General features: G+C 45.2%; 1 protein-coding gene across 1 annotated transcript in view; it reads right to left on the reverse strand.

Moving 5' to 3' along the window:
- MCPH1 (microcephalin 1) overlaps positions 1-27,544 on the reverse strand; it is a 502,356-nt gene that overhangs the window by 322,747 nt on the left and 152,065 nt on the right. The window contains exon 10 of the mRNA XM_069726820.1: positions 27,201-27,238. Within this exon, the coding sequence (XP_069582921.1) occupies positions 27,201-27,238 (38 nt within the window). The remainder of the gene's footprint in view (positions 1-27,200; positions 27,239-27,544) is intronic.

A 27,544-nucleotide genomic window follows, 5' to 3' on the forward strand; every position in this document is an offset into this window, starting at 1 on the left:
CTTCAGAGACTGTGTGAACAGAGGCGGGCTGTTATGTTTTTGTGGGAGGATACACATACACGGGCAGGCAGTAGGATGGCAGACATGGAGTTGTCAGGTGTGCAGTGGTCGAAGATTCAAGACATGTGTCAAGTCCTTCAGTGTTTTGAGGAATGCACACGGCTGGTTAGTGCAGACAACGCCATAATAAGCATGAGCATCCCCCTAATGCGTCTGCTGATGCAAAGTTTGACGCACATAAAGGATCAGGCGTCTGCAGCTGAGGAAGAGGAAAGCCTTGATGACAGTCAGCCATTGTCTGGCCAGGGCAGTGTACAGGACGAGGTAGCGGGCGAAGAGGAGGAGGAGGACGAGGAGGATGATGGGGATGATTATATTTTTAATGAGGAAGCTTTTCCGGGGCCACTGGAAATTGGTGGCGCGGCAAGGCCGGGTTCTGGTTTTTTGAGGGACACAAGTGACGTGGATTTGCCTGAAACTGCCCCTCAACCAAGCACAACCGCAGATTTGAGAACTGGAACTTTGGCCCACATGGCGGATTATGCCTTACGTATCCTCAAAAGGGACACACGCATAACTAAAATGATGAATGATGACGATTACTGGTTGGCCTGCCTCCTTGATCCTCGCTATAAAGGCAAATTGCTAAATATAATGCCACATGAGAACTTGGAACTAATATTAGCAACCAAACAATCAACTCTTGTTGACCGTTTGCTTCTGGCATTCCCTGCACACAGTGCCCGTGATCGTTCTCACACGAGCTGCAGGGGCCAGCAGACCAGAGGAGTTAGAGGGGCAGAAATCAGAAGTGGCGTTGGCCAGAGGGGTTTTCTGACCAGGTTGTGGAGTGATTTTGCTATGACCGCAGACAGGACAGGTACTGCAGCATCAATTCAAAGTGACAGGAGACAACATTTGTCCAGTATGGTTACAAACTATTTTTCATCCCTTATCGATGTTCTCCCTCAACCGTCATTCCCATTTGATTACTGGGCATCAAAATTAGACACCTGGCCAGAATTGGCAGAATATGCATTGCAGGAGCTTGCTTGCCCGGCAGCTAGTGTCCTATCAGAAAGAGTATTCAGTGCTGCAGGTTCAATACTAACAGAAAAAAGGACTCGTCTGGCTACCCAAAATGTAGATGATCTAACCTTCATTAAAATGAACCACAACTGGATTTCGAAATCTTTTGCCCCACCTTGCCCGGCTGACACCTAGCTTTCCTATGAAAAGGTCTTGCCTGTGGACTATTCTGAATGCCTTTTCCAATCTCGTAATTTTCTGCACGTGATTGTCCAGCATACGACATGTTTACACCTCACTAAATGGCCAAACTCCCCACACGGGGCCGTGGTATCGACACTTGGCGACAGCACCCGTGAGAGTGCAGTTTGTCTGAAGAGGTGGGTGAGCCCGCTTTTGGTCGACGGCACTGCCACTGGGTCCCTCCTAGTACAATAAAGTGTCTCTGGCGGTGGTGGTGCGCACCCAACGTCAGACACACCGTTGTAATATGAGGGGCCCTGGGCCTGTACCGCCGGCCACAAGACAGTTTCCCCCCACCCCAGCTCAAACAGTGCTCTACCACTTGCAAAATTATCTCACAGCTCCACCAATGTTTAGTCTATGCGCTGACATCCTTCAATGCCTGCCACTGACAATACCATTGTATTGACATTTTTGTTATGTTAGGCCTTCGATGCCTGTCTGCGGTCACTCCTTCCACTAGGCCTCCACTGACCACACCACTGCTGCCCGTGTACCCCTGTAACCAATTTAAAATTGCTTACAGCCATGTGTTATTATTTTAGGCCTTCGATGCCTGTCTGCGGTCACTCCTTCCACTAGGCCTCCACTGACCACACCACTGCTGCCCGTGTACCCCTGGAACCAATTTAAAATTGCCTACAGCCATGTGTTATTATTTTAGGCCTTCGATGCCTGTCTGCGGTCACTCCTTCCACTAGGCCTCCACTGACCACACCACTGCTGCCCGTGTACCCCTGGAACCAATTTAAAATTGCCTACAGCCATGTGTTATTATTTTAGGCCTTCGATGCCTGTCTGCGGTCACTCCTTCCACTAGGCCTCCACTGACCACACCACTGCTGCCCGTGTACCCCTGGAACCAATTTAAAATTGCCTACAGCCATGTGTTATTATTTTAGGCCTTCGATGCCTGTCTGCGGTCACTCCTTCCACTAGGCCTCCACTGACCACACCACTGCTGCCCGTGTACCCCTGGAACCAATTTAAAATTGCCTACAGCCATGTGTTATTATTTTAGGCCTTCGATGCCTGTCTGCGGTCACTCCTTCCACTAGGCCTCCACTGACCACACCACTGCTGCCCGTGTACCCCTGGAACCAATTTAAAATTGCCTACAGCCATGTGTTATTATTTTAGGCCTTCGATGCCTGTCTGCGGTCACTCCTTCCACTAGGCCTCCACTGACCACACCACTGCTGCCCGTGTACCCCTGGAACCAATTTAAAATTGCCTACAGCCATGTGTTATTATTTTAGGCCTTCGATGCCTGTCTGCGGTCACTCCTTCCACTAGGCCTCCACTGACCACACCACTGCTGCCCGTGTACCCCTGGAACCAATTTAAAATTGCCTACAGCCATGTGTTATTATTTTAGGCCTTCGATGCCTGTCTGCGGTCACTCCTTCCACTAGGCCTCCACTGACCACACCACTGCTGCCCGTGTACCCCTGGAACCAATTTAAAATTGCCTACAGCCATGTGTTATTATTTTAGGCCTTCGATGCCTGTCTGCGGTCACTCCTTCCACTAGGCCTCCACTGACCACACCACTGCTGCCCGTGTACCCCTGGAACCAATTTAAAATTGCCTACAGCCATGTGTTATTATTTTAGGCCTTCGATGCCTGTCTGCGGTCACTCCTTCCACTAGGCCTCCACTGACCACACCACTGCTGCCCGTGTACCCCTGGAACCAACATCAGAAAATATAAAAATAAGTATTTTGCTTATAAAAAAGAAAATACTGGAGAGATATCAAATGCAGACATTTTAACATTAAAAACAAACACATACAACAAAAATCTGGTACAGTACGAAAAATGGCACCAGCTACAATAACTTTCTCCTGCAAGTAGTTAACTGAAAGGTTTTTTCAATTTTAAACACAGATATGGCATCCACCGAGTGTTGTCCTGTCGCGTCTTCTTTATATTATTGCCAAGAAGATGCAAAACAATGAAAATAATAAAATCATTATTTACCAAAAAAATAGAGTAAGTCAAAACCACATTGCAAATAAACATTCATTACAAATAAAGAAGCAGGGCGCGTCCGAGGGTGAGTATATACCTAATAAGAATATAATCACCCTCGGACGCGCCCTGCTTCTTTCCGACAGCCTTCCTTCCTAAGAATCAGCCCTTCCGTGGTGTAGAGAGAGGGTTTGTTACACTCCAAGGTGTTCCCCAGGTTGCCTTTCCTGAGCTTCGATCTTCCGGCTCTCGTTTAGTAGTTGTTGGAAACTACGCTGCATTGGGCCTACAAATTGGGTATGGGGTGTAGAGAGATGGTGTGTTCCACTCCAAGGTGTTCCCCAGGTTGCCTTTCCTGAGCTTCGATCTTCCGGCTCTCGTTTAGTAGTTGTTGGAAACTACGCTGCATTAGGCCTACAAATTGGGTATGGGGTGTAGAGAGATGGTGTGTTCCACTGTAGAGAGATGGTGTGTTCCACTCCAAGGTGTTCCCCAGGTTTCCTCTCCATTGCTTCGATCTTCCGGCTCTCGTTTAGTAGTTGTTGGAAACTACGCTGCATTAGGCCTACAAATTGGGTATGGGGTGTAGAGAGATGGTGTGTTCCACTGTAGAGAGATGGTGTGTTCCACTCCAAGGTGTTCCCCAGGTTTCCTCGCCAATGCTTCGATCATCATGCTCTCGTTTAGTAGTTGTTGGAAACTACGCTGCATTAGGCCTACAAATTGGGTATGGGGTGTAGAGAGATGGTGTGTTCCACTCCAAGGTGTTCCCCAGGTTTCCTCTCCATTGCTTCGATCTTCATGCTCTCGTTTAGTAGTTGTTGGAAACTACGCTGCATTAGGCCTACAAATTGGGTATGGGGTGTAGAGAGATGGTGTGTTACACTCCAAGGTGTTCCCCAGGTTTCCTCTCCATTGCTTCGATCTTCCGGCTCTCGTTTAGTAGTTGTTGGAAACTACGCTGCATTAGGCCTACAAATTGGGTATGGGGTGTAGAGAGATGGTGTGTTACACTCCAAGGTGTTCCCCAGGTTTCCTCTCCATTGCTTCGATCTTCCGGCTCTCGTTTAGTAGTTGTTGGAAACTACGCTGCATTAGGCCTACAAATTGGGTATGGGGTGTAGAGAGATGGTGTGTTACACTCCAAGGTGTTCCCCAGGTTTCCTCTCCATTGCTTCGATCTTCCGGCTCTCGTTTAGTAGTTGTTGGAAACTACGCTGCATTGGGCCTACAAATTGGGTATGGGGTGTAGAGAGATGGTGTGTTCCACTCCAAGGTGTTCTCCAGGTTGCCTTTCCTGAGCTTCGATCTTCCGGCTCTCGTTTAGTAGTTGTTGGAAACTACGCTGCATTAGGCCTACAAATTGGGTATGGGGTGTAGAGAGATGGTGTGTTCCACTGTAGAGAGATGGTGTGTTCCACTCCAAGGTGTTCCCCAGGTTTCCTCGCCAATGCTTCGATCATCATGCTCTCGTTTAGTAGTTGTTGGAAACTACGCTGCATTAGGCCTACAAATTGGGTATGGGGTGTAGAGAGATGGTGTGTTCCACTCCAAGGTGTTCCCCAGGTTTCCTCGCCAATGCTTCGATCATCATGCTCTCGTTTAGTAGTTGTTGGAAACTACGCTGCATTAGACCTACAAATTGGGTATGGGGTGTAGAGAGATGGTGTGTTCCACTCCAAGGTATTCTCCAGGTTGCCTTTCCTGAACTTCTATCTTCAGGCTCTCATTAAATTGTGGTTAAACGGAACAACTGCATTTGGCGTAATAGTTGGTTTGGGGCCTACTATCGGTGTCTGCCGCTCCTTGCTGTTCTCCTGGTTTCCTGTCCTGAAATTCCGTTTTCAGGCGCTCGTTGAGTAGTTGTTAATGTTAGACTGCATTTGGCCTACTAGTTGGGTTGGGGCCTACTATCGGTGTCTGCCACTCCTTGCTGTTCTCCTCCACTGAACAAAGCTGTGCCGCCTGTTTACTACTGTTGCCAATTTTGAACTGCATTTCGACTACTTACTGATTTGGGCCTACTCTCTGTGTCAGCCTCTCATTCCAGTTGTCCTCCACTGCAATGCCCCCTGATTAGTCCTGTGTTACCAATTTTGAACTGCATTTAGCCCACTTTATTCTTTGGGCCTATATCTGTGTTTCCTCCTCATCCTGCCCATTGCCCAGCCAGTGATAGATGAGTCTGCTGGTACATTGACCCATAACGCAACATTTCCCGTGCACGCTACACTGCAAGATTGTGACCCTGCTGAAAGTCAGGTCCCCCTTCCCGCATACCATACCACCTTACACGGGGACAAACAGGAAGGTGCAGATGAAAGTGCAGGTTCCTTCATCAGGTGGGGGGAGGAATACTAGTTGGCGACGTCACTGGCACAGGGCCTCTCATGGTACGCAAAAGTGTTGCTGCCGGTGGGAGGCGCCCCCGCCGTGCAAACACACCGCTGTACTTTGAGGGGCCCTGTGCCAGTGCCAATGCCAACGAGTGGGCCCCCCCTGCTTGCTCAGGTTCACAGCACTTGCAAAGTTAAAATACTTACCTCTCCCTGCTCCACTGCCGTGACGTGGTCCAGATTTCCTGGGCCCACTAATTACTTGAACCAGCCCTACCCACCACAACTTTAGCCAAATGACCCCCAATTTCAAATGCCTTCCAATTATTATAAGGTAAATTACGCTTGACAAGCTTCATTAAGAAGAATGGATGGTTTTGACATTAAAATGGGCACTCTAGGTGTTTTCCTGGCCCCCACTCACTGCCGACTATGCTGCCCCATTGACTTGCATTGGGTTTCGTGTTTCGGTCGATCCCGACTTTACGTCATAATCGGCCGATTTCACTCGACCTGACTTTTGAGATAGTCGGGTTTCGCGAAACCCGGCTCGACTCTAAAAAGGTCAAGGTCGCTCAACTCTACTGGCTACCCATTCACTCCAGAATCCAGTACAAAACTACTACCCTCATCCACAAAGCTCTCCATGGCTCAGCACCACCCTACATCTCCTCTCTGGTCTCAGTCTACCACCCTACCCGTGCCCTCCGCTCCGCTAATGACCTCAGGTTAGCATCCTCAATAATCAGAACCTTCCACTCCCATCTCCAAGACTTTACACGTGCTGCGCCGATTCTTTGAAGTGCACTACCCAGGTTAATACAATTAATCCCCAATCCCCACAGTTCTAGGCGTGCCATAAAATCTCATTTGTTCAAGTTGGCCTACCGCCTCAATGCATTAACCTAACTATCCCTGTGTGGCCCATTAAAAAAAAAAACAACAAAAAAAAACCTTAAACCATAATAAGGTTCCTCGCATCATGTTCTCATACACTTTATACAGTTAATAGCCCTCTGTGTCTGTACTGTTACATACTTAGGCAGTGAACTGGTTCATGCAGCTTTACATGAACACCCGATCCTTACACTATGGCTAGTCCGAATAACTAAAGCAATTGTTACCATCCACCTCTCGTGTCTCCCCCTTTTCCTCATAGATTGTAAGCTTACGAGCAGGGCCCTCATTCCTCTTGGTATCTATTTTGAAATATGATTTCTGTTATGCTGTAATGTCTATTGTCTGTACAAGTCCCCTCTACAATTTGTAAAGCGCTGCGGAATATGTTGGCGCTATATAAATAAAATTATTATTATTATTATAGTCTCAAGTTCAAAGCAGTAGTGGAAGTCAAAAGTTCTAAACACTGCTACCCTTTTCCTCATCAGTGTAATTTTATATAGCAAAAGTTATGCTTTGTCTATTGTACTAGGTCAGGATTCAAATATGGCAGCTACCATCCATCACAACTCCTCCTAGATCTCAGTAAGAGTATGACGGGCTGTGTGAAGCTCCAGACAGAGGTCACATCAGAGCAGTTTCCTATCAGGCATTGTGAATGTACATTCCTCTGTTCAGTCATCCTGACAGGACACTGAGTGGAGAGGACTTAAAGAAAAAGATAAATAATGTTTCTTTAGCTGATGGAGAATGGAGCATCTATCTCAGTCAGCTTGACAGTTTTCATGCATCTGTCTAAAATTTTCAGCCATTCTTGAGATATTAACACTTTTGTTTACAGCATTTTGCTTTGGAGGTCAACCACCACTGCTAGACCTCAGAAAATGCACAGTGCTTACAAGCTGTTTTCAACTGAGTTTGTAAGTACTGTTCTGAAGCTGGCAAGGAACGCTAGTGTGCTTTGTTACCTCCTAACTATGGAGAGAATATATCAAGAACAGATGCAAATTTTAACAAGCAGTAAGTGGCAAAAGCCTTTTATGTACAAGCACTATCCGATAACATCCATCTGTGAAGATGAGAAATATTCTTCTAATGATTACGTTTTTCTGTATGTTTCAGGGCAAGTATTTTGGAATGAAATTGACTCACAAAGTGATGACAATGAGCTAAAATGACTTTTGCATCAGTGTTCAAACAGAACCCTGAGACTATCACAGAACAGGTGCATTTATACGGATTACATACAGGTGGATTACACTGGTGAACGCAATTTTTTTGGCAAAAGGTTTTAAAACATATTTTAAGTCAATTTTGGCTGTTGATTACGAATATGAACTCCGTTTTTGGCCATCACATCAGGATTTCGAGATATTTTAAATTGTTGATGAAAATTACTACTATCTAACATTTTATGATAAAAACACATGCTTTTCGATACTACATTGTATATTTTTAATCAAGGAATAACAAAGATTACAAAGTCTATGTACAGCAAATCAAATATACTTACAGAACTAAACTACAAAATAACAAAAACACATATATATGGCACACAGATGAATGACAAATGGCAGTTATTTGAACTTTCTTTTCTTGGCTGATCTGTGATGTACAGCTTCCGGATTGTCTCTCATCAAGCTCCAGCAATAGTAAGCCATCATATGTGAGTCCCCCAGCCTTGATACTGTTCTTCAATCGTTTTAATGTCCTGATGAAAACGCTCCCCTTGTTCCTTGCTCACATCACCAAGGTTCTCTGGAAAAAAGTCCAAATGGCTGTGTAAATAGTGAATCTTGATACTCATTCTACATCCAAGATTTCGCAGACTCATTAGTAGCTCTTCCACAATCTCTTCATAGTTGTCTGCTTTCTTATTCCCTAGAAAATTCTGCACCACATTACAAAATGTATCCCAAGCTCTTTCTTCTGTCTCATTCATTGATGTGATAAAATTTGGGTCTCTCATAAGTGTTCTTATTTGAGGTCCATCAAATATTCCAGCCTTTTTCTTCTCTTCACTAAGACCAGGAAAAGTTGAACATATATAGTTAAAGCATTCTCCACTGTGATTGAGAGCTTTGACGAACTGCTTCATCAATCCAAGTTTTATGTGTAAAGGAGGAAAGACAATGTCCTTCCTATCCACTAGCGGATCATGGATGACATTCTTATCGCCAGATGCCAAACTCTGTCGCTGAGGCCATTCAGTTTTCCCCCAATTCTCTGCTGTAGCTCTACTGTCCCAGTAGCACAGAAAACAAGGGTGTTATCATAACAAATAGGAATTATGCATGTTCAAAGAAAACAAAGATATTCTCACATTTATTGGGAGACTAAATGAAAACTAAATTTACCTTAGTGAACCGTATACTCCGGCACTTTTCATACACTACTTGTATTTATCATGGAATTCTTGAAAATGGGCTATATATATATAAATGGGCTATATACCTGTAGCGCGAAAACGTGATGTGAAAGAGAAATTATAAGATCAGATTTGAATTCAGCACCCTCAAATTAGTCTAAAACTGTTCTTAAAGTCCATGCCAGAATTTTTTTTTTTTTTTGGTAGACTAGTGTTATATTTATCATCATTAGGCATTTAGGATAACACTGGATCATTCAGAGATCCACAATGAAGATCTGGAGTGAGTTTGCTGCACTGAAAGTAAAGCGGCCAAATAATACTGCATGCCCCACTTTTCAGTTTTTGAACTTCCACAAAAATGTAAAATAACTAAAAAATTTTGTTCAACTTCACAATTGTGTTCCACTTGTTGTTGATTCTTCACCAAAAATTTACATTTGATATCTTTATGTTTGATATGTGGGAAAAGGTTGAAACGTTCCAGGGAGCCGAATACTTTCGCAAGGCACTGTATATTACAGGTGACTCTCACAAAAATTAGAATATCATCAAAAAGTGAATTTAAGTTCTTCAATACAAAAAGTTATTATAGTCATTAAACAGACTAATCTATTTCAAGTGTTTATTTCTGATGATTATGGGTTACAGCCAATGAAAACTCAAAAGTCATTATCTCTGTAAAATTAGAATACTTTATAACACCAGCTTGAAAAATGATTTTAAAATCCGAAATGTTGGCCTACTGAAACCTATGTTCAGTAAATGCACTCAAAACTTGGTCGGGGTGCCTTTTGCATCAATTACTGCATAAATGCGGCGTGGCATGGAGGTGATCAGCCTGTGGCACTGCTGAGGTGTTATGGAATCCCAGGTTGCTTTGATAGCAGCCTTCAGCTCGTCTGCATTGTTGGGTCTGGTGTCTCATCTTTCTCTTGACAATACCACTCAGATTCTCTATGGGGTTAAGGTCAGGCGAGTTTGCTGACCAATCAAGCACAGTGATACTGTTTGGTATTGGTACTTTTGGCAGTGTGGACAGATGCCAAGTCCTGCTGGAGAATGAAATTTCCATCTCCAAAAACCTTGTCGGCAGAGGGAAGCATAATAAATAATAATAATCTTTATTTTTATATAACGCTAACATATTCCGCAGCGCTTTACAGGTTGCACACATCATCGCTGTCCCCATTGGGGCTCACAATCTAAATTCCCTATCAGTATGTATTTAGAATGTGGGAGGAAACCGGAGTACCCGGAGGAAACCCACGCAAACACGGAGAGAACATACAAACTCTTTGCAGATGTTGTCCTTGGTGGACTCCAGTGCTGTAAGGCTGCAGTGCTAACCACTGCGCCACTGTGCTGCCCAGCATGAAGTGCTCTAAAGTTTCCTAGTAGACGGCTGTGCTGGCTTTGGTTTTGATAAAACACAGTGGACCTACACCAGCAGATGACATGGCTCCCCAAACCATCACTAATTGTGGAAGCATCACACTAAACCTCAAGCAACTTGGATTGTGTGCCTTTCCACTTTCCCTCCAGACTCTGGGACATTGATTTCCAAATGAAATGCAAAATGTACTTTCATCTGAAAACAACACCTTGGACCAATGAGCAACAGTCCAGTTCTTTTTCTCCTTGGCCCAGGTAAGACACTTCTGGTGTTGTCTATTGGTTATGAGTGGCTTAACACAAGGAATGCAACACATGTAGCCCATGTCCTGGATACATCAGTGTCTGGTGGCTCTTGAAGCAATGACTCCAACAGCAGTCCGCTCCTTGTGAATCTCCACCAAATTTTTGAATGGCTTTTTTTTAACAATCCTTTCAAGGCTGAGGATATCCCGATTGCTTTTGCACCTTTTTCTACCACACATTCCTTCCACTCAACTTTCCATTAATATTCTTGGAGACAGCACTCTATGAACAGCCAGCATCTTTAGCACTGACCTTTTGTGGCTTACCCTCCTTGTTGAGTGTGTCAATGACTGCCTTCTGGACATCTGTCAAGTCAGCGGTCTTTCCCACGATTGTGGAGCCTACTAAAACAGACTAAGGGACCTTTATAAACACTTAGGAAACCTTTGCAGGTGGTTTTGTTAATAAATTCTAATTTACTGAGATAACGACTTTTGGGTTTTCATTGGCTGTAAGCCATAATCATCAACATAAACAGAAATAAACACTTGAAATAGATCACTCTGTTTACAAAGACTCTATATGATTTATGAGTATCACTTTTTGTATTGAAGAACTTTTTGGTGATATTCTAATTTTGTGAGAAGCACCTGTTCTTTCCTACTTCACAAATCGGTTTTGCTGTTGCCTTGTAGTATTACCTTTAACCTTTTCAAACCATGTTTGACTGCCCCTAACTGCAGAGTATCACCATATTAATTCCATGCTCAATCTTGACTCGCATCTGATGTAGCAGTGCCAACCCAGTTCTATCTGATGAACAGAAAAAGTTAAACGTTATTTGCTTAATATGCACAATGCCATATTAATTGTATGAGTGTAAGTTGAATGTCATTGTGTCGCCCCTGGGGTCCAGTCGCCAGATAGGTACTACACCTCATCTAGAGGTGTGGTACCCCACTCTCTGGTAAGGAGGGAGCACTACCCAGGACTCTAACACTCGCACCCAACACACACCAGTTCTGTCAGGGCACCTGGGTGTACCCTTAGGGAGGAAGGCCTCATCCCAGGCTGGATAGGACTGGGTGGTGGGAGTGGGTGGGGTAAATAGAAAAAGGGGAGGAGCTTAGAAAGTGGGAAAAACAGTGCAGAGAGGAGTCTGAAAGGCGAAGTGGAGCTGAGCAGACGGGCGGTTCTGCACCTGACAGACAGAACAGAGAAGTGTGAGAGAGACAGAAATAATCTCCCAGAAGGACAGAAGGGGTCCTATGGGCACAGGTAGTGGTCCTATGGGCACAGGGAGTGCAGAAGCCACCCGTGGGGCCCGCATCCAGACGTGGAGGGACCAGGTGCAGTTAGGGGACTGGCCCAATTTAGTGGAATACTTCAAGTTCAGCTAAGAAACCGGAGGCTGTGGCTTTTGCAAGAACCACAGCCAAATCCACCCATACTTCGCTAAAAAGGCAGTCGTATACAATTCAGGCGACTCCAAGAACGTCGCCCGAACAGGTTCGTGGCTGCTGGCTTGGGACACTGTGGGTTATGTGCTGGGCAGGAAAAGTGGAGGCTAGCGTAGTGAGACGGCCAGACAAAGGCATACGAAAGGAGTCCTGGAAAGGTGCATCCCAATCTACAAGGGAGTTTGCTGGATCACTGACCTGAAGGACACAGCACCAGGCTGGCATTTGTGGACTGGAGAACTGTGAGTAAAGTGGAAACTGCACCTCACAGTGTTCTTTGAGTTATTGCTGCGTCACCTGCCCAGCATAACCACAACCACCATCTTAACACCTAATTTTACATCTGCCCTGGCGTTCGCTCTGCCTGTGGGTAGATGTACTAACTCTGCTGCATCACCATCTGCCCCAGAGGATCTGAACCGTAGCGTCGGCCATCATCTCATTGCCGAATACCACGGGTGGTGTCACGAGCCATCTCCTATAAACTTTATTTTTCCCCTTTAATTTCAATTTACACTTTTATTGGACGCCAAGGGCCATGGATCGGGTCACTGCTGCCGTGACCTTATCCTTTAAGAACTGCTGTGTCGGCCCCGTACCAGGTACCCCACGGCCCTGGCAGGGAGCTACATTATCTCTGTACAATAGGTGCCTTTTTGTATCATCTACATCATGATTGGCAGAGTATTAACATGTAACATAGGGACATGCTAGAACAGACCCACAAGGATCTCAGCAAAGCAGGAGTCTCAACAGATCCAGGAGATAAAGTTGCTAATGGTAGAGGTGTGCTGTACTCTGCAGAAAAAGTATTTCCTTTAAGTTCTGCCTCATTTGATTTGCCTTCAACACAAATCTTTCCTGGGTGCCCTGGAGGTCAGGATTTTAAATATCGGAATCATAAAGACTGTTTAATGTTTACTCGGGAGTCTAATTGTGTGAAACCTATACCACATACCACTCAGACCCCATCACGATAAATTAACTCTAGGACACAGCTGATGTCTGTACGTCTGACCGATGTTATACGCCATTAATACTAGAATCAGCCTTAGTGCACTAGGGAAATCTACAGCAATAAATTTACTTTCTGCCGCAAGCGATTCATTTATGTTTTGCTTATGAAACAAAAGAGGGTTTACACACATGAAATACAAAGCAAGTGTAGCACAAAATGATACAAAAGACGATGTTTAACGAAAACATGTTTGATGGAAAACATAAAAGCAATAGCAAACATTTCCTAGGATCTAAGGTTTTTCTTGCCACCTTACTCAGGTATGTGATTATTAACTGAATGGCAATATGGCAACCAAGTATGAAAAAGAAATTGGAAGCGCAGGGCATAAAGACACTAATGTGGCACCTATACATCCATATTAACGAGGGATTGCCTTCACTGTCTATAAGATCTGATAGTATTATTGTTGGGGTATAAATTGGACAGGCAACATAATGCTGGGTCAACCTTTACCTGCTTGGCACAGGGGTAACTGGTTTATAGGCAGAATAGCTCTGCCACAGCGGCATGACAGCCTCAAAGGGCAAAAAAAAAAAAAAAAAAAAAAAAAAAAAAACAGTTTTGCTGGCCTTCAGTATGAGACTACCCCCTTCACAGAGGAAGAGCAGGGACTCTAGTGTCACTTACTGGAAGCAGCAATCCGGAAATTTTTAAATATGGACTCTTTAAAGGGAACCTGTCACCGGAAAAATTCTAGTAATCTGTCGATATGGGATTAATAAGGTTTTCAATCTACCCGCACTTAGCCAAACGCTGCAATAAGAAATACTCAGAGCAGTGCCTGAACTAGTGTAGCACCGTGACTGAAACCGGAACACTACGGGGCTGGAGGCTGGGGTGGATACAGTTAATTGTCTCCTTGTAACATTAGGCTAAGAGCAGGTGCCGGACAGCTTAATTACGCCATTAACCTGAAGAATAACCACACATCTGCAGGTCAATAGGGTTTTTTTCTGGTGACAGGTTCCCTTTAACCACCTTGGGTTTTTCCGTTTTGGAGTTTCTGTATTTTTTGCTCTCCTCCTTTCCAGAGCCATAACTTTTATACTTCAGTCATTATGGCCATGAGAAGGCTTGTTTTTGCAGGACGAGTTGTACTTTGGAAAGACATCATTGGTTTTACCATATCAAGTACTGGAAAAATGGGAAACAAATTCAAATTGAGATGAAATTGAAAAAAAAAGTGGAATTCCAAAATTGTATCCTTCAGATATGGGATAAAGAATAATATTTATTGGCCACACAGACTTATGGTCACCAGTGATGATACTTCAGGTAAGTCAAACAACATTCTACTTTTGAACGGCTTTTTGGTTGATGGTCTAAATAAATCGCTATAGTCATTGTCTTTTGAGGTATCCATTAGTGGCACACGATTTTAATTTGCCATACTTCTCATTTTGTGCTCTATTTATATAAATACAATATATCATCCTTAAAGGGAACCTGTTACCTCATTTTTGGCTATTAAACTGGTCCCAGTGCGCTGCTAGTGATGCATTGTGCAACCTGCTGACAGATTTGTTTTAAGTTATCTTTGGCAATATTCACTTTAGATGATCTTGTGAATTGCTATAATATTTATTATTGATTTGTTGAGCTTACTTACATATATTGTGATGATATAGAACAGTGTATCGCTTTTTCCAGGTGTAAAAACCATTAGCCTCATTGGTATTGTCTAGCGTGTGTAAGCTAGGGTCGATATTTGTCCCCGAGGATGCAGACGGAGTCCTATTAAACCCGCTGGAGTTCCTTGTGTTCACAGCAGCATGCATGCGAGTCACAAGTCAAAGTAAAAGAAAGAGTGGATTGGGTCCAAGTAGCGAGTCAGTTGGATTTTTAGGAAAACCCGTTAAGGGCTTTTATTTTTAGAGGGATTTGCTGTTTTGGTAGTGGGGCAAATCCCTCTCTACACTTCAGATTTTGGAAGTGGCTCTATGGCCACAATTCCATTTAAAAATCTGTCAGTTTTGCCTTGGGTGTGTCAGTGTTGGAGTTTGCAAACTGCAGAGCAGGTGGCTCTGTGCAACCCAGATCTGTATGGATCTTACAGGCGGCTGCCGTACCCAAGAGACACGGCAGTGCCATTGTTCATGGCAACGGGTTTTGAGTTCTAGACTGAGATTGTAGAAACCTGGCTGCAATCTGGAGATCACCCATGCGTGCGAGCCCTGAAAATAAAGGCTCCATTTATGTTGAACTTTCTGTGGTCCCTGCCTATCTGTCACACTGCACCAGCCCCACTGCACTACAATATTAGTTGAGAAAGGCTCCGTGTGAACAGAAACGTTGCCACACCATGTGGGTTTGAAATAACCCACATTTTTTCATCTAAATCTATGGAGTGCTGCCTTCATTTTTCCCTGTCTCGATTGGAGCAAGTATTGGATGCTTTGTTGAGGAGGCGTGCACCCACTTATTGGTATTGTTCTGTTCCATTTTTTTGTATATGCCGTATACCTTTTTCCTTCTTTGAAAAGTCACTCTTCTCAGAGGTTATTTGTATTTCTGCTTTGTTGGCCTAGTTATAGGGATTGTGGTTTTAGGAGTGCAAAAACTTGTACTGCAAACAACATTCTTACAAACATATACATTTTTTGTTAACGGATCAAGTTAAATATCACTCCAGGGCTGTGGTAATAGAAACTCAACTCTAAAGCCAGGGCTGTGGAGTCAGTAAGCCACAGTTGCGACTCAGACTCCTGGATTTTATCAGGTTCCGACTCCGGCTCCGACTCCTTCATAAATGGCCAATTCGTAACAATAAGTTTACTGTTGTCAAATATTAACAACGTGCTTATTCAGTTTCTCACCATCATATAAGTAATCAGACCACTTAGAGCAAAAACTATATTTATTAGAATACAATTAGAATATAGCAAATAACTTTTATAAACTTATCTAAACTCTTGTAAGTAAATATGCAATAAACACTGTTATGCAGTTAATAAGAAGAAATCTATAAATTTGTCCTCAGAAAAAGTATTGCCTCTGTCAGATCCTCCTTCATGGATGCCCTCAAATCTGATCTAATTATTTGAGAGCAGAGAACAACCTCTCTACACTAACTTGGGTTGGTGGCAAAGCAGTAACCACTCGGGCAACATCTCTGACAATGTCAGGATGCAGAGGAATCGCTTGTTGCACTGTTATTTTTGATGAACGGTCAAATTTCTCAATTTCTTTTAGTGCGCATGAAAAATTCTGCTGAAATGTACTGGCTGTGTTTTTATCTGCTTATCACTGTTGTTCATAGTTTGATAGAACATTTATATTTGAGTAACATTTATAAAATTCATATGAAAGTTCAATTATGAAATATTAATACATTTTTTTTTAAAGCTGGAGTCGGAGTCGGAACATTTCTACCGACTCCGACTCCAACCAAAACTAACTCCGACTCCATGACTCCGACTCCACAGCCCTGTAAAGCATACCTAAAACATTATAATTATGATTTCTTGTCGGATTTTTAGTGCAAAAAAACCACAATGGTTATGGCAAATATCTTGAGACATGGAGCAACTGTTCCAATCCCCCTGCATAGGAAAGAAATAAAGTACAAATATATTGACCCTGCGTGAGTAATATAAAGGTTATTGACTCCCAAGGTTAGATCAAATCTATATTTGTAAATACTGTAACAGCAGTAAGAAAAAATGACAAATGACATGACTGAACTGAGTAAAGCCAAACCCAATGGTATCTTATTGATAAAGAAGTTGGGTGATGATATGGATTCCACCATTATTACTCAATATACAGTAGAATGGTTTTCTACAAGCCCCAGCTCACAATTCTGCAGGCCATTGCGGTTTACACATGCAAGAGCAAAATGAGGAATAGATCCTAGCTAGGGACAAGAGACACTCTTGTCTGTCGAGGACAAAAAGGCAACACTGCAAATATAAACATTTGCAGCTGCCCATTTTTTGCAATTTTGGGCTCTTTCACACATCCTTTTTCCGGTACTGCAAAAAACAGTATCAGAGATATCCACGTCTGTGTGTACGTGTGTTTAATTTATGTGTCAACCGTGTGCCGCATCAGTATCATACGTACCAGCACCTGGGAATCAGCGGTACTGTTCACGCTGATTCCTAGGTGCCGGTACGTGGCACAATGACGACACACAAGTGTTCATCTGTGTGTCATCAATGTGCAAGTGTGCGGGACATTTTGCGGCCAGTGCTGTTGTTAAAAAACGTACATGTCAGTGTGTTTTGCCCACGGACACACAGTCTGTTGAAACAAACTGACATGTGCACAGACCCATACACTTGAATGGGTGTACTTGTGTAAATGTCTTCGGTACGTGTGAAAACTGTCACCACACGTACCTGAGACACTGATGTCCGAAAGATCCCTTAAAGGTACTATTTTACAAAACCAAATGGGCAAGAGGTTTTCCCAAACTCAACAAAATATTGAAAGGAAAATAATAGTTGACTATGCAACTTCTCCCTATAGTCACTGTTAAATAAGTGAATATTTGGATTTAAGTCAGAGATGATAGCTTGGTTTGTCTGTGGCAAGCAGCTTTATTATTGTGCAATATGATGAAGCAAAGACATTCCATCAAATATACTTGATGTACTCTATGTGAAGAGATGGCTCTCTTTGGAGGAGTCAGACTTTGGAAACATGGTATTTTAGGGATACCATACTAGCTGTTGACAATTATAGCCCATAAGCAATGTTCCTAATTAAAAATGCAAGTCCTTAAAGGCAATGGCACCCTAGTAGATTGTCAAAATCATGAGTTTTCCTGAATCCGCAGAATAGTCAATAATTGCACATCGCTGGTGGACACACTCATGAAACTTTCAACGATCCTTAGATCAAAGTGCTGGAGCCCCAAGAACGGGACTCTGCAGTCCCTTCCTGAATGGAATGAAGGTGCTCATGTTAGACACCTCCACTCATTCTCTGGGTCTGACAGAGCACTGTACACCATTTTCTATAGTCCCATTGACAATGAATGGCACGAGGTCAAATGAGCACCCCCACTCCATTCAAGACAAAGCTGCAGGGCCTGTCCTCAGGGTCCTAAATCCCCGAATCGCTGAATGTCCCAGAAGTTAGACCCCCAAGAATCAGTAAGTTATTCCCAAACCTATGGGTAGGGGATAACTTGTGGAAATAACCTTTTCAATTACTTGTCATGTTACAAGAGCCACCTAAGTAAGAGTATCCCCTGATGAACTTCTATAGTCTAAAATGCAACATTGGTTAAATCTGCCTCATTGTATAATGACTCTAAACCAGAACTTAAGTTTTATGCATGGTAGTGTAAATTTTCTGGTAATATTCTAAAATATGTTTGTCTATACCAAATTTAAAAAAATATATAAAAATGTTATACTTCTTATAGAATGCAAATGTTGAGCAATCAATTTTCTAAGTACTAAAGTATTTATATGAAATTTTGGATACATATTATGTGGCACAATTAAGAGTTACAATAATAAGATTCTAGAAAAATAATTTTGTTAAGCATGATCAGTTACATTTTATAGAAGGGAGATCCTTGATTTAATAAGTAATAAAATCAAGTATTGATATCCTTATCCTTAGTGCTGTACATTCCAAAGACCATATCTTGCTTATCCGTCTTACTGTCGGGGTCGGCAGCCCTAAAGCGACTCCATTTCAACTTGCCAAGTTTAATCAAACAGTTTATAACAAAGAAAATAATGATTTCATAGCAAGAAATGTCATTTAACCTATCAGTAAATCACTGTGCTTCTGAAATCACGTAATGATATCCTGCTCTCTATTGGATAAGATTAAGGGGGATTAGTTTATATTGTTATTACTAGCCGTTTCCAGCCAGCTAACGCTCGGCACTCTCATTGCTATCTAATATAAACCTTGTGATATCTCTCTCTGTCCTTATCAATCTGCTCAGGTGTTCGTTGCTAATAACCAATCCTACGATTTTGTTGATATTGTTGTTGTCGATCAGCTACTGCATCGTTGTCCGGATTTTCCTGCGGCCTGTGAGATGGATCTGGCGACTTTTCTTGGCTCATTTTGTTTGGGAGAATGCGGATGCAATTAAATGTATGTTTACCTTGGCTGAAGTGGTTGAATTACATAGAAAGGAAGTGCTGCTTGTGGTAATGTGGGGGACGGAGCCTCGTGTGGTAATGTGTGGGGGCGGAGCCTCGTGTGGTAATGTGTGGGGGCGGAGCCTCATGTGGTAATGTGGGGGACGGAGCCTCGTGTGGTAATGTGTGGGGGCAGAGCCTCGTATGGTAATGTGTGGGCGCAGAGCCTCGTGTGGTAATGTGTGGGGACGCAGCCTCATGTGGTAATGTGTGGGGGCAGAGCCTCGTATGGTAATGTGTGGGCACAGAGCCTCGTGTGGTAATGTGTGGGGACGCAGCCTCGTGTGGTAATGTGTGGGGACGCAGCCTCGTGTGGTAATGTGTGGGGACGCAGCCTCGTGTGGTAATGTGTGGGGACGCAGCCTCGTGTGGTAATGTGTGGGGACGCAGCCTCGTGTGGTAATGTGTGGGGACGCAGCCTCGTGTGGTAATGTGTGAGGACGAAGCCTCGTGTGGTAATGTGTGGGGACGGAGCCTCGTGTGGTAATGTGTGGGGACGGAGCCTCGTGTGGTGATGTGTGGGGACGGAGCCTCGTGTGGTAATGTGTGGGGACGGAGCCTCGTGTGGTAATGTGTGGGGACGGAGCATGTGGGGGGCAGGATTATGTGAAGGGCAGGATTATGGGTGGTGATGGGGTGGGGTGGCGGGATTATGGGTGGTGATGGGGTGGGGTGGCGGGATTATGGATGATGATGGGGTGGGGTGGCGGGATTATGGGTGGTGATGGGGTGGGGGGGCGGGATTATGGGTGGTGATGGGGTGGAGGGTGGGATTATGGGTGGTGATGGGGTGGGGGCGGTATTATGGGTGGTGATGGGGTGGGGGGGCGGGATTATGGGTGGTGATGGGGTGGGGGGCGGGATTATGGGTGGTGATGGGGTGGGGGGGCGGGATTATGGGTGGTGATGGGGTGGGGGGGGCGTGATTATGGGTGGTGATGGGGTGGGGGGGCGGGATTATGGGTGGTGATGGGGTGGGAGGGGGGATTATGGGTGGTGATGGGGTGGGAGGGGGGATTATGGGTGGTGATGGGGTGGGAGGGGGGATTATGGATGGTGATGGGGTGGGGGGGCGCGAATGTGTGGTAATGTGGTGGGGGGCAATATTGTGTGTGGTAATGTGGTGGGGGGGCGGGATTGTGTGTGGTGATGGGTTGGGGGCGAGATTGTGTGTGGTGATGAGTTAGTGGGCGGGATTGTGTGTGGTGATGTGGTGGGGGCGGGATTGTGTGTGGTAATGAGGTGGGGGTGGGATAATGTGGTGATGTGATGGGGCCGGGATTATAGGTGGTGAAGTGGTGGGGGGTGGGATTGTGTGTGGTGATGTGGTGGGGGCGGGATTGTGTGTAGTGATGTGGTGGGGCGCGGGATTGTGTGTGGTGATGTGGTGGGGGCGGGATTGTGTGTGGTGATGGGTTGGGGGGCGAGATTGTGTGTGGTGATGGGTTGGTGGGCAGGATTGTGTGTGGTGATGGGTTGGGGGGTGTGATTGTGTGTGGTGATGGGTTGGGGGGCGAGATTGTGTGTGGTAATGTGGTGGGGGGGCGTGATTGTGTGTTGTGATGGGTTAGGGGCGAGATTGTGTGGTGATGGGTTGGGGGGCGAGATTGTGTGTGGTGATGGGTTGGGGGCGAGATTGTGTGTGGTGATGTGTTCGGGGGTGAGATTGTGTGTGGTGATGTGTTGCGGGCAGGATTGTGTGTGGTGATGTGTTGGGGGTGGGATTGTGTGTGGTAATGAGGTGGGGGCGGGATTGTGTGGTGATGTGGTGGGGGGCGGGATTATGGGTGGTGAAGGGGTGGGGGGTGGGATTGTGTGTGGTGATGTGGTTGGGGGCGGGATTGTGTGTGGTGATGTGGTGGGGGGCGGGATTGAGTGTGGTGATGTGTTGGGGGTGGGACTGTGTGGTGATGTGGTGGGGGGGCGGGATTATGTGTGGTGATGGGTTGGGGGGGCGAGATTGTGTGTGGTGATGAGGTGGGGGGCGGGATTGTGTGTGGTGATGTGGTGGGAGGTGGAGCAACTGTGCAGGGGGCGGGATTAGCGAGTAAACACGATGCCTCATATAAATAGATTATTTATTATTATAGCACTATTTATTCCATGGCACTTTACATGTGAGGAGGGCTATACATAATAAAAACAAGTACAATAATCTTAAACAATACAAGTCACAAGTGTACAGGAGGAGAGAGGACCCTGCTCGCGAGGGCTCACAATCTACAAGGGATGGGTGAGAATATAGTAGGCGAGGGTAGAGCTGGTCGTGCAGCGGTTTGGTCGATCGGTGGTTACTGCAGGTTGTAAGCTTGTCGGAAGAGGTGGATCTTCAGGCTTTTTTGAAGGTTTCGATGGCAGACGAGAGTCTGATATGTTGTGGTAGAGAGTTCCAGAGTAGGAGTGATGCGCGAGAGAAATCTTGTATGCAATTGTGGGAAGGGGAGTAGAGAAGGAAATCTTGTGAGGATCGGAGGTTGCGTGCAGGTAAGTACTGGAAGACAAGGCCACAGATGTATGGAGGAGACAGGTTGTGGATAGCTTTGTATGTCATGATTAGGCTTTTGTACTGGAGTCTCTGGGCAATGGGGAGCCAGTGAAGGGATTGACAGAGAAGAGAAGCCGGGGAATAGTGGGGGGACAGGTGGATTAGTCAAGCAGCAGAGTTTAGAATAGATTGGAGGGGTGCGAGATTGTTCGAGGGGAGGCCACAGAGCAGGAGGTTGTAGTAGTCAAGGCATGGACTAGGGTTTTTGCAGATTCTTGGTTTAGGAATGTACAGATCCGTGAATTATTTTTGAGTTGAAGGCGGCAGGAAGTGGAAAGGGCTTGGATAAGTGGTTTTACCCCGAGGCAGCAAGCTTGTGGGACTTGGGAGAGTGGGCAGCTGTTTACTGTAAAGGATAGGTTTGTTGGGGGGGTCACGTGAGATGGGGGAAAGATGATGAATCCCGTTTTGTACATGTTAAGTTTCAGAAATCTAGTGGAGAAGAAGGATGAAATAGCGGACAGACATTGAGGGATTCTGGTAGTAGGGTGGTGATATCTGGTCCAGAGATGTAGATCTGTGTGTCGTTGGCATAGAGATACTGAAAGCCGTGAGATTCTATGAGCTGTCCCAGGCCATAGGTGTAAATGGAGAAGAGCAGGGGCCCTAGGACTGAACCTGCGGGACTCCGACAGATAGGGGGCGAGGTGAGGAGGTGGTGTGTGAGTGGGAGACGCTGAATGTCCGGTCTGTTAGGTATGACGAGATCCAGGATAGGGCCAAGTCTGTGATGCCAAGGGATGAGAGGGTCTGTAGTAATAGGGAATGGTCCATTGTGTCAAAGACAGAGGACAGGTCCAGGAAGAGGAGAACAGTAGTGTTGCTTGCTCTTGGCGGTTAATAGTTCATTGGTGACCTTAGTTAGGATAGGTTCACACTTGTGCTGTGCAGTCCATTCAACAAATCCGTTAAACGGACTGCACTAATGCAAGTGCCGACTTTGGCACTGCGCTAGTGCAGATGGAGCATCTGCTAGCTCCATCTGCGCTAGCAGTGACGGACCTAGAAACGCTGCAGCCCACGTCTCGGGTCTGTCACTCAATGACGGCACATCGCTAGCGCATGCCCATTGTGGGCGTGCGCTAGCAATGCGTTCGCCATTTCAAGTAATGGCGGCGTTAACGGACTACGTTACACCGCGTTATGCCGCAGTGTAATGTAGTCCGTTAAACGGGTTCACACAACGCAGTGTGAACCCAACCTTAGGGAAGTTTCAGTGGAGTGGTGTGACCAGAAGCCAGATTGTAAGTGGTAGAAGAGGGAGCAAGAAGAGAGATGGGAGGACAGTTCAAGATGGACATGTTTTTCCAGTAGTTTGGAGGCATAGGGGAGAAGTGATATAGGGCGACAGCTAGATACAGAGGATGGGTCAAGAGAGGGCTTTTTGAGGATAGGTGTGATTGAGGCATGTTTAAAGCTTGAGGGGAAAACACCAGTTGCTAGTGATAGGTTGAAGAGATGGGTTAGGGTTGGGATGAAGACTGTGGCGAGGTTTGGGATGAAGTGGGATGGAATAGGGTCAAGTGCACAGGTGGTGAGATGCGATCTTGAGAGTCGATCTTCTGTAATCGTTGGTTTTGGAGGTGGAGGGCAGGGAAGTTGGGAGGAAGGGCTCTGGGGGTTGTTGACCAAAACTGTCTCTGATGTTATCAATCTTCTGCTTAAAAAAATGAGTCAAAGTCTTCAGCTGAGATGAGTGGGGAGGGAGGAGGTGCTGGGGGACGAAGGAGAGAATTGAAGGTGTTGAATAATTGTTTAGGGTTGTAAGACAGGGAGGATATGAGAGATGAGAAGTAAGTTTGTTTAGTTGTGGCGAGTGTGGTCTTGAAAGTAGTGAGGGACTGTTTGAATGCGATGAAGTGCTAGCTGGAGTGGGATCTTTTCCATCAGCAGCCCTGGAAGCTCACCTCAATTCTTTGGTCAGGCTGGTGTGCCAAGGCTGTCTGTTGATTTTGCGAGCTTTGGTATGTGTGAGAGGGGCAACAGATTCCAAAGCTACAGCTATTGTGGTGTTATATACTGTAGAGCGGCAGCGTCTTCCGCATTGTGTAGGGAACTTATGTCTGTGAGAGGGAGGAGGGATTCAGAGAGTGAGAGTAGATCAAGGTGTTTAAGATTTCTACAAGGGTGTGCAAGTTTGTGGGGTGGGGATTGTAGACAAGGAGTGGAGAGGGAAGAGAATGTGAGTAGGTTGTGGTAAGAAAGAGGAAGAGGCGAGTTATAGAGGTTAGATAGCGAGCAGAGGTGGTTGAAGATTAGGTCCAGTGTGTGACCATCTTTGTGGGAGGCTGTTGAAGACCATTGAGTGAGGAAGAAGGAAGAAGTGAGAGATAGTTTAGTGGCAGCTGAGAGGGAAGTGTCAATGGGGATGTTGAAGTCGCCCAAGATGATAATGGAGATGTCAGTGGAGAGGAAATGAAGCAGCCAGGTGGTGAAGTGGTCAAAGAAGGTGGTGACTTGCCCTGGGGGGCGGTAAATGACAGCCAGTTGGAAGGGGAGTAGATGCGCACAGTGTGCACCTCAAAAGAAGAGAGGGTAACAGAAGGAGGCAGTGGGATTGGGGTGAACGAGCAGCTATCTGACAGGAGAATACCAACTCCTCCACCATGCTCGCTGCTGGGGCGGGTTGTGTGAGAAAGGTGGATACGAAAGTGCAGCAGGAGAGGCTGTGTCAGAAGTGGTGAGCCAGGTTTCGTTGATGGCTAGGAAGGGAAGTTTGGTAGTAACAAAAAGATCATGGATGTAGGAAAGCTTGTTGCAGACAGAGCGAGCGTTCAACAGAGCTCCTGTTAGTGGGACTGGGGAAGCAGGCTCGGCGAATGAGTATAAGGCTAGAGAGGTTACGGAAGCTTGTGATAGAGCGTGGATGGGAGGTAGAAATGACTGGGGATGTGGCGAGGAGGGCCAGGATTTGGAGATATATCACCAGCAGTGAGGAGCAGAGAAAGTGTTAGCAGGTGGGAGCAGGAGAGGGCATGAGGGGGCGGTCTGTGCTTGGAGACGGAGGATTGTATGTTGAGGAACAGTTCAGAGGAGGAGGTGAGATGGATAGGGAGGATTGAAGAAGAGATGAACAGTTCCATACTAGGAGAAGGGATTAGGCGAGTTAGCATAAAGTGAAGGATTATAGGGGTGAGAGTGAAAACTAACAGAAACATTGTTTACAGTGACCGTGTCTAGTTACCTTCAGATCCCTTTTGGTTCAATTCTGGTTTTAATTCTACAGTAATCTTCACACTTCTATGACACACAATGCAGACTAAAGTCTTTGCTAACTTGAGCTATGCAATATATGTGCTACAAAGTGCATTCAGGTATGAAGCAGAGAGGAGTGGTCTCTGTTCATCTTGGTCAGAGAACTAAAGGTACCGTCACACTTAGCGACGCTGCAGCAATACCGACAACGATCCGGATCGCTGCAGCGTCGCTGTTTGGTCGCTGGAGAGCTGTCACACAGACAGCTCTCCAGCGACCAACGATCCCGAGGTCCCCGGTAACCAGGGTAAACATCGGGTAACTAAGCGCAGGGCCGCGCTTAGTAACCCGATGTTTACCCTGGTTACCATCCTAAAAGTAAAAAAACAAACGCTACATACTTACCTACCGCTGTCTGTCCTCGGCGCTCTGCTTCTCTGGTCTGGCTGTGAGCGCCGGGCAGCCGGAAAGCAGAGCGGTGACGTCACCGCTCTGCTTTCCGGCCGCTGTGCTCACAGCCAGACCAGAGAAGCAGAGCGCCGAGGACAGACAGCGGTAGGTAAGTATGTAGCGGTTTTTTTTTTTACTTTAACGATGGTAACCAGGGTAAACATCGGGTTACTAAGCGCGGCCCTGCGCTTAGTTACCCGATGTTTACCCTGGTTACCAGCGAAGACATCGCTGAATCGGTGTCACACACGCCGATTCAGCGATGTCTGCGGGGAGTCCAGCGACGAAACAAAGTTCTGGACTTTCTTCCCCGACCAGCGATATCACAGCAGGGGCCTGATCGCTGCTGCCTGTCACACTGGACGATATCGCTAGCCAGGACGCTGCAACGTCACGGATCGCTAGCGATATCGTCTAGTGTGACGGTACCTTAAGAGTGGACCAGATGCATATAGTCAAGCCAAAGTAAACAAGGTCATAAATAACACTGGGGTAAAGCTGGGCTTAGTTGAAAGACATACCATGTGGATGCTAGGAGCAGAGGCAAGTCTGTGTGGAAAGTTGGGTGATGTACTATATGCACTTCATAGACAGGCAAAGCAGGATAGCTGGGTGGGATTCTACTATCCCTATACTTAAACTTTGATTTATATAAATCTCATTTATTCCATAGGTTATTCATTCTTCATAAATAATCCCATATCCAGTGAATTAGTAATAATTGTTCTCTCAGTGTAGGTCCTGACATTGGGATCCCCACTAATCTTCCTCTGACCACCAGGCTATGGTAAGGAGAACATTTTCCATTTAAAGTCGATGCACTGACAAAACTTGCTAACGGTAAGTCAGCGTAGTGCTCAGCTTTTTTTTGACTGTCTGTGCTATTTGGCAATCGGTTATGTCCTAGTGGTGCGACCCATACCAATCTAAGGCTATATGCACACGTTGCAGATTTGACTGTGGAATTTTCTGTGCAGATTCTGAATTTCTTGGCAGAAAATGCAGGTCAGAATCTGCACCTTTTTTTGGTATGTGCACACGTTGCAGATTTTTGTGCGGATTTCTTCCTTTTTTTACCCCTGCAGATTTCTATTATGGAGTGGGTGCAGTTCTGCACAAAGAATTGACATGGTCCCTTTTTGAATCAGCTGCGTTTTCCGTGAAGATTTTTCTGCACCATTAGCACAGCATTTTTTTTTTGCCATTGATTTACATTGTACTGTAAATCACTTGCAGATCTGCAGCATTTCTGCGTGGAAAAAAAGCTGCAGATCTGCAGGAAATCTGCAACATGTGCACATAGCCAAAAACTGTTAGGGTATCTAATGCACGGCAAATAAGCCACCTTACCTTGATAAGCTAGAGCTGATATGTCACGCTCCACAAGGAGAAACCTTACCTCTTTGACCTCAGTCCAGAGCCTGTCACCTATTCAAATCAGTTCTCATACTTCGCACTGACGAGGGCCAACAGCCCAAAACACCGTGTCTGCGAATTGAGATACTGATTTGGCTCTCATCCCAAGTCATAATGCACGACTCGTTAAAGGGTTTATTGTGACTTGTAGGATCGCTACTTCCAATAGGTGGCGCTATAGAGTTCAAGTCCTCTTTTTCTCTGAAGAGGCAATTTGCATAATGGATAGGTGTTACTTTAAGAAGACACAAGTATCCCTTTAACAGTAAAGGTAAAAGTGCAAGTGAAGCCACCGATTTGTTCCTTTTCTATATAATTTACTATAAACTTCTGCTTAAAACTGGAAAGTTGGAATTGAACAGCAAGGCTTGTATTGCAATTATCATAGGCTTCCAGTAATCAACAGATTACACAGACAATACATTAATAGTACTTCTATTTGGAGGAACCATCGCTGTACATCATGAAAAAAAATACAAAACAGGAATGGAGTGGAGGAACTTACTCAGTGGACATGCTTGTCATAACTAGTGATCTTGTAACCTAAAAAAATACAAAAGAAAAAAAAATAAGAATAGAGATTATTAATATGCTAAATACAAGTAGTATGCATCTGTCTAAAAAGACAATATTCTGCAAACTGCCATTAAATTGACTATTCTTAGTTTAAAGGATATTCTGAAGTATAAAAGTTAAATTCAATCCCTGGGATAGGGGATAAGTTTCCACTCGCTGAGTGTCTGACCATCATGGCCACCAGTGATTTACAGAACTGTAGATCTGAAAGGCCCCGGCTGAACGGAGTGGTAGTCAATCATGCACCCCACAGCTCCTCTCACTCCTAATGGG

The sequence above is a fragment of the Ranitomeya imitator genome, chromosome 5 (genome assembly GCF_032444005.1).
Source record: "Ranitomeya imitator isolate aRanImi1 chromosome 5, aRanImi1.pri, whole genome shotgun sequence".
Taxonomy (NCBI): domain Eukaryota; kingdom Metazoa; phylum Chordata; class Amphibia; order Anura; family Dendrobatidae; genus Ranitomeya; species Ranitomeya imitator.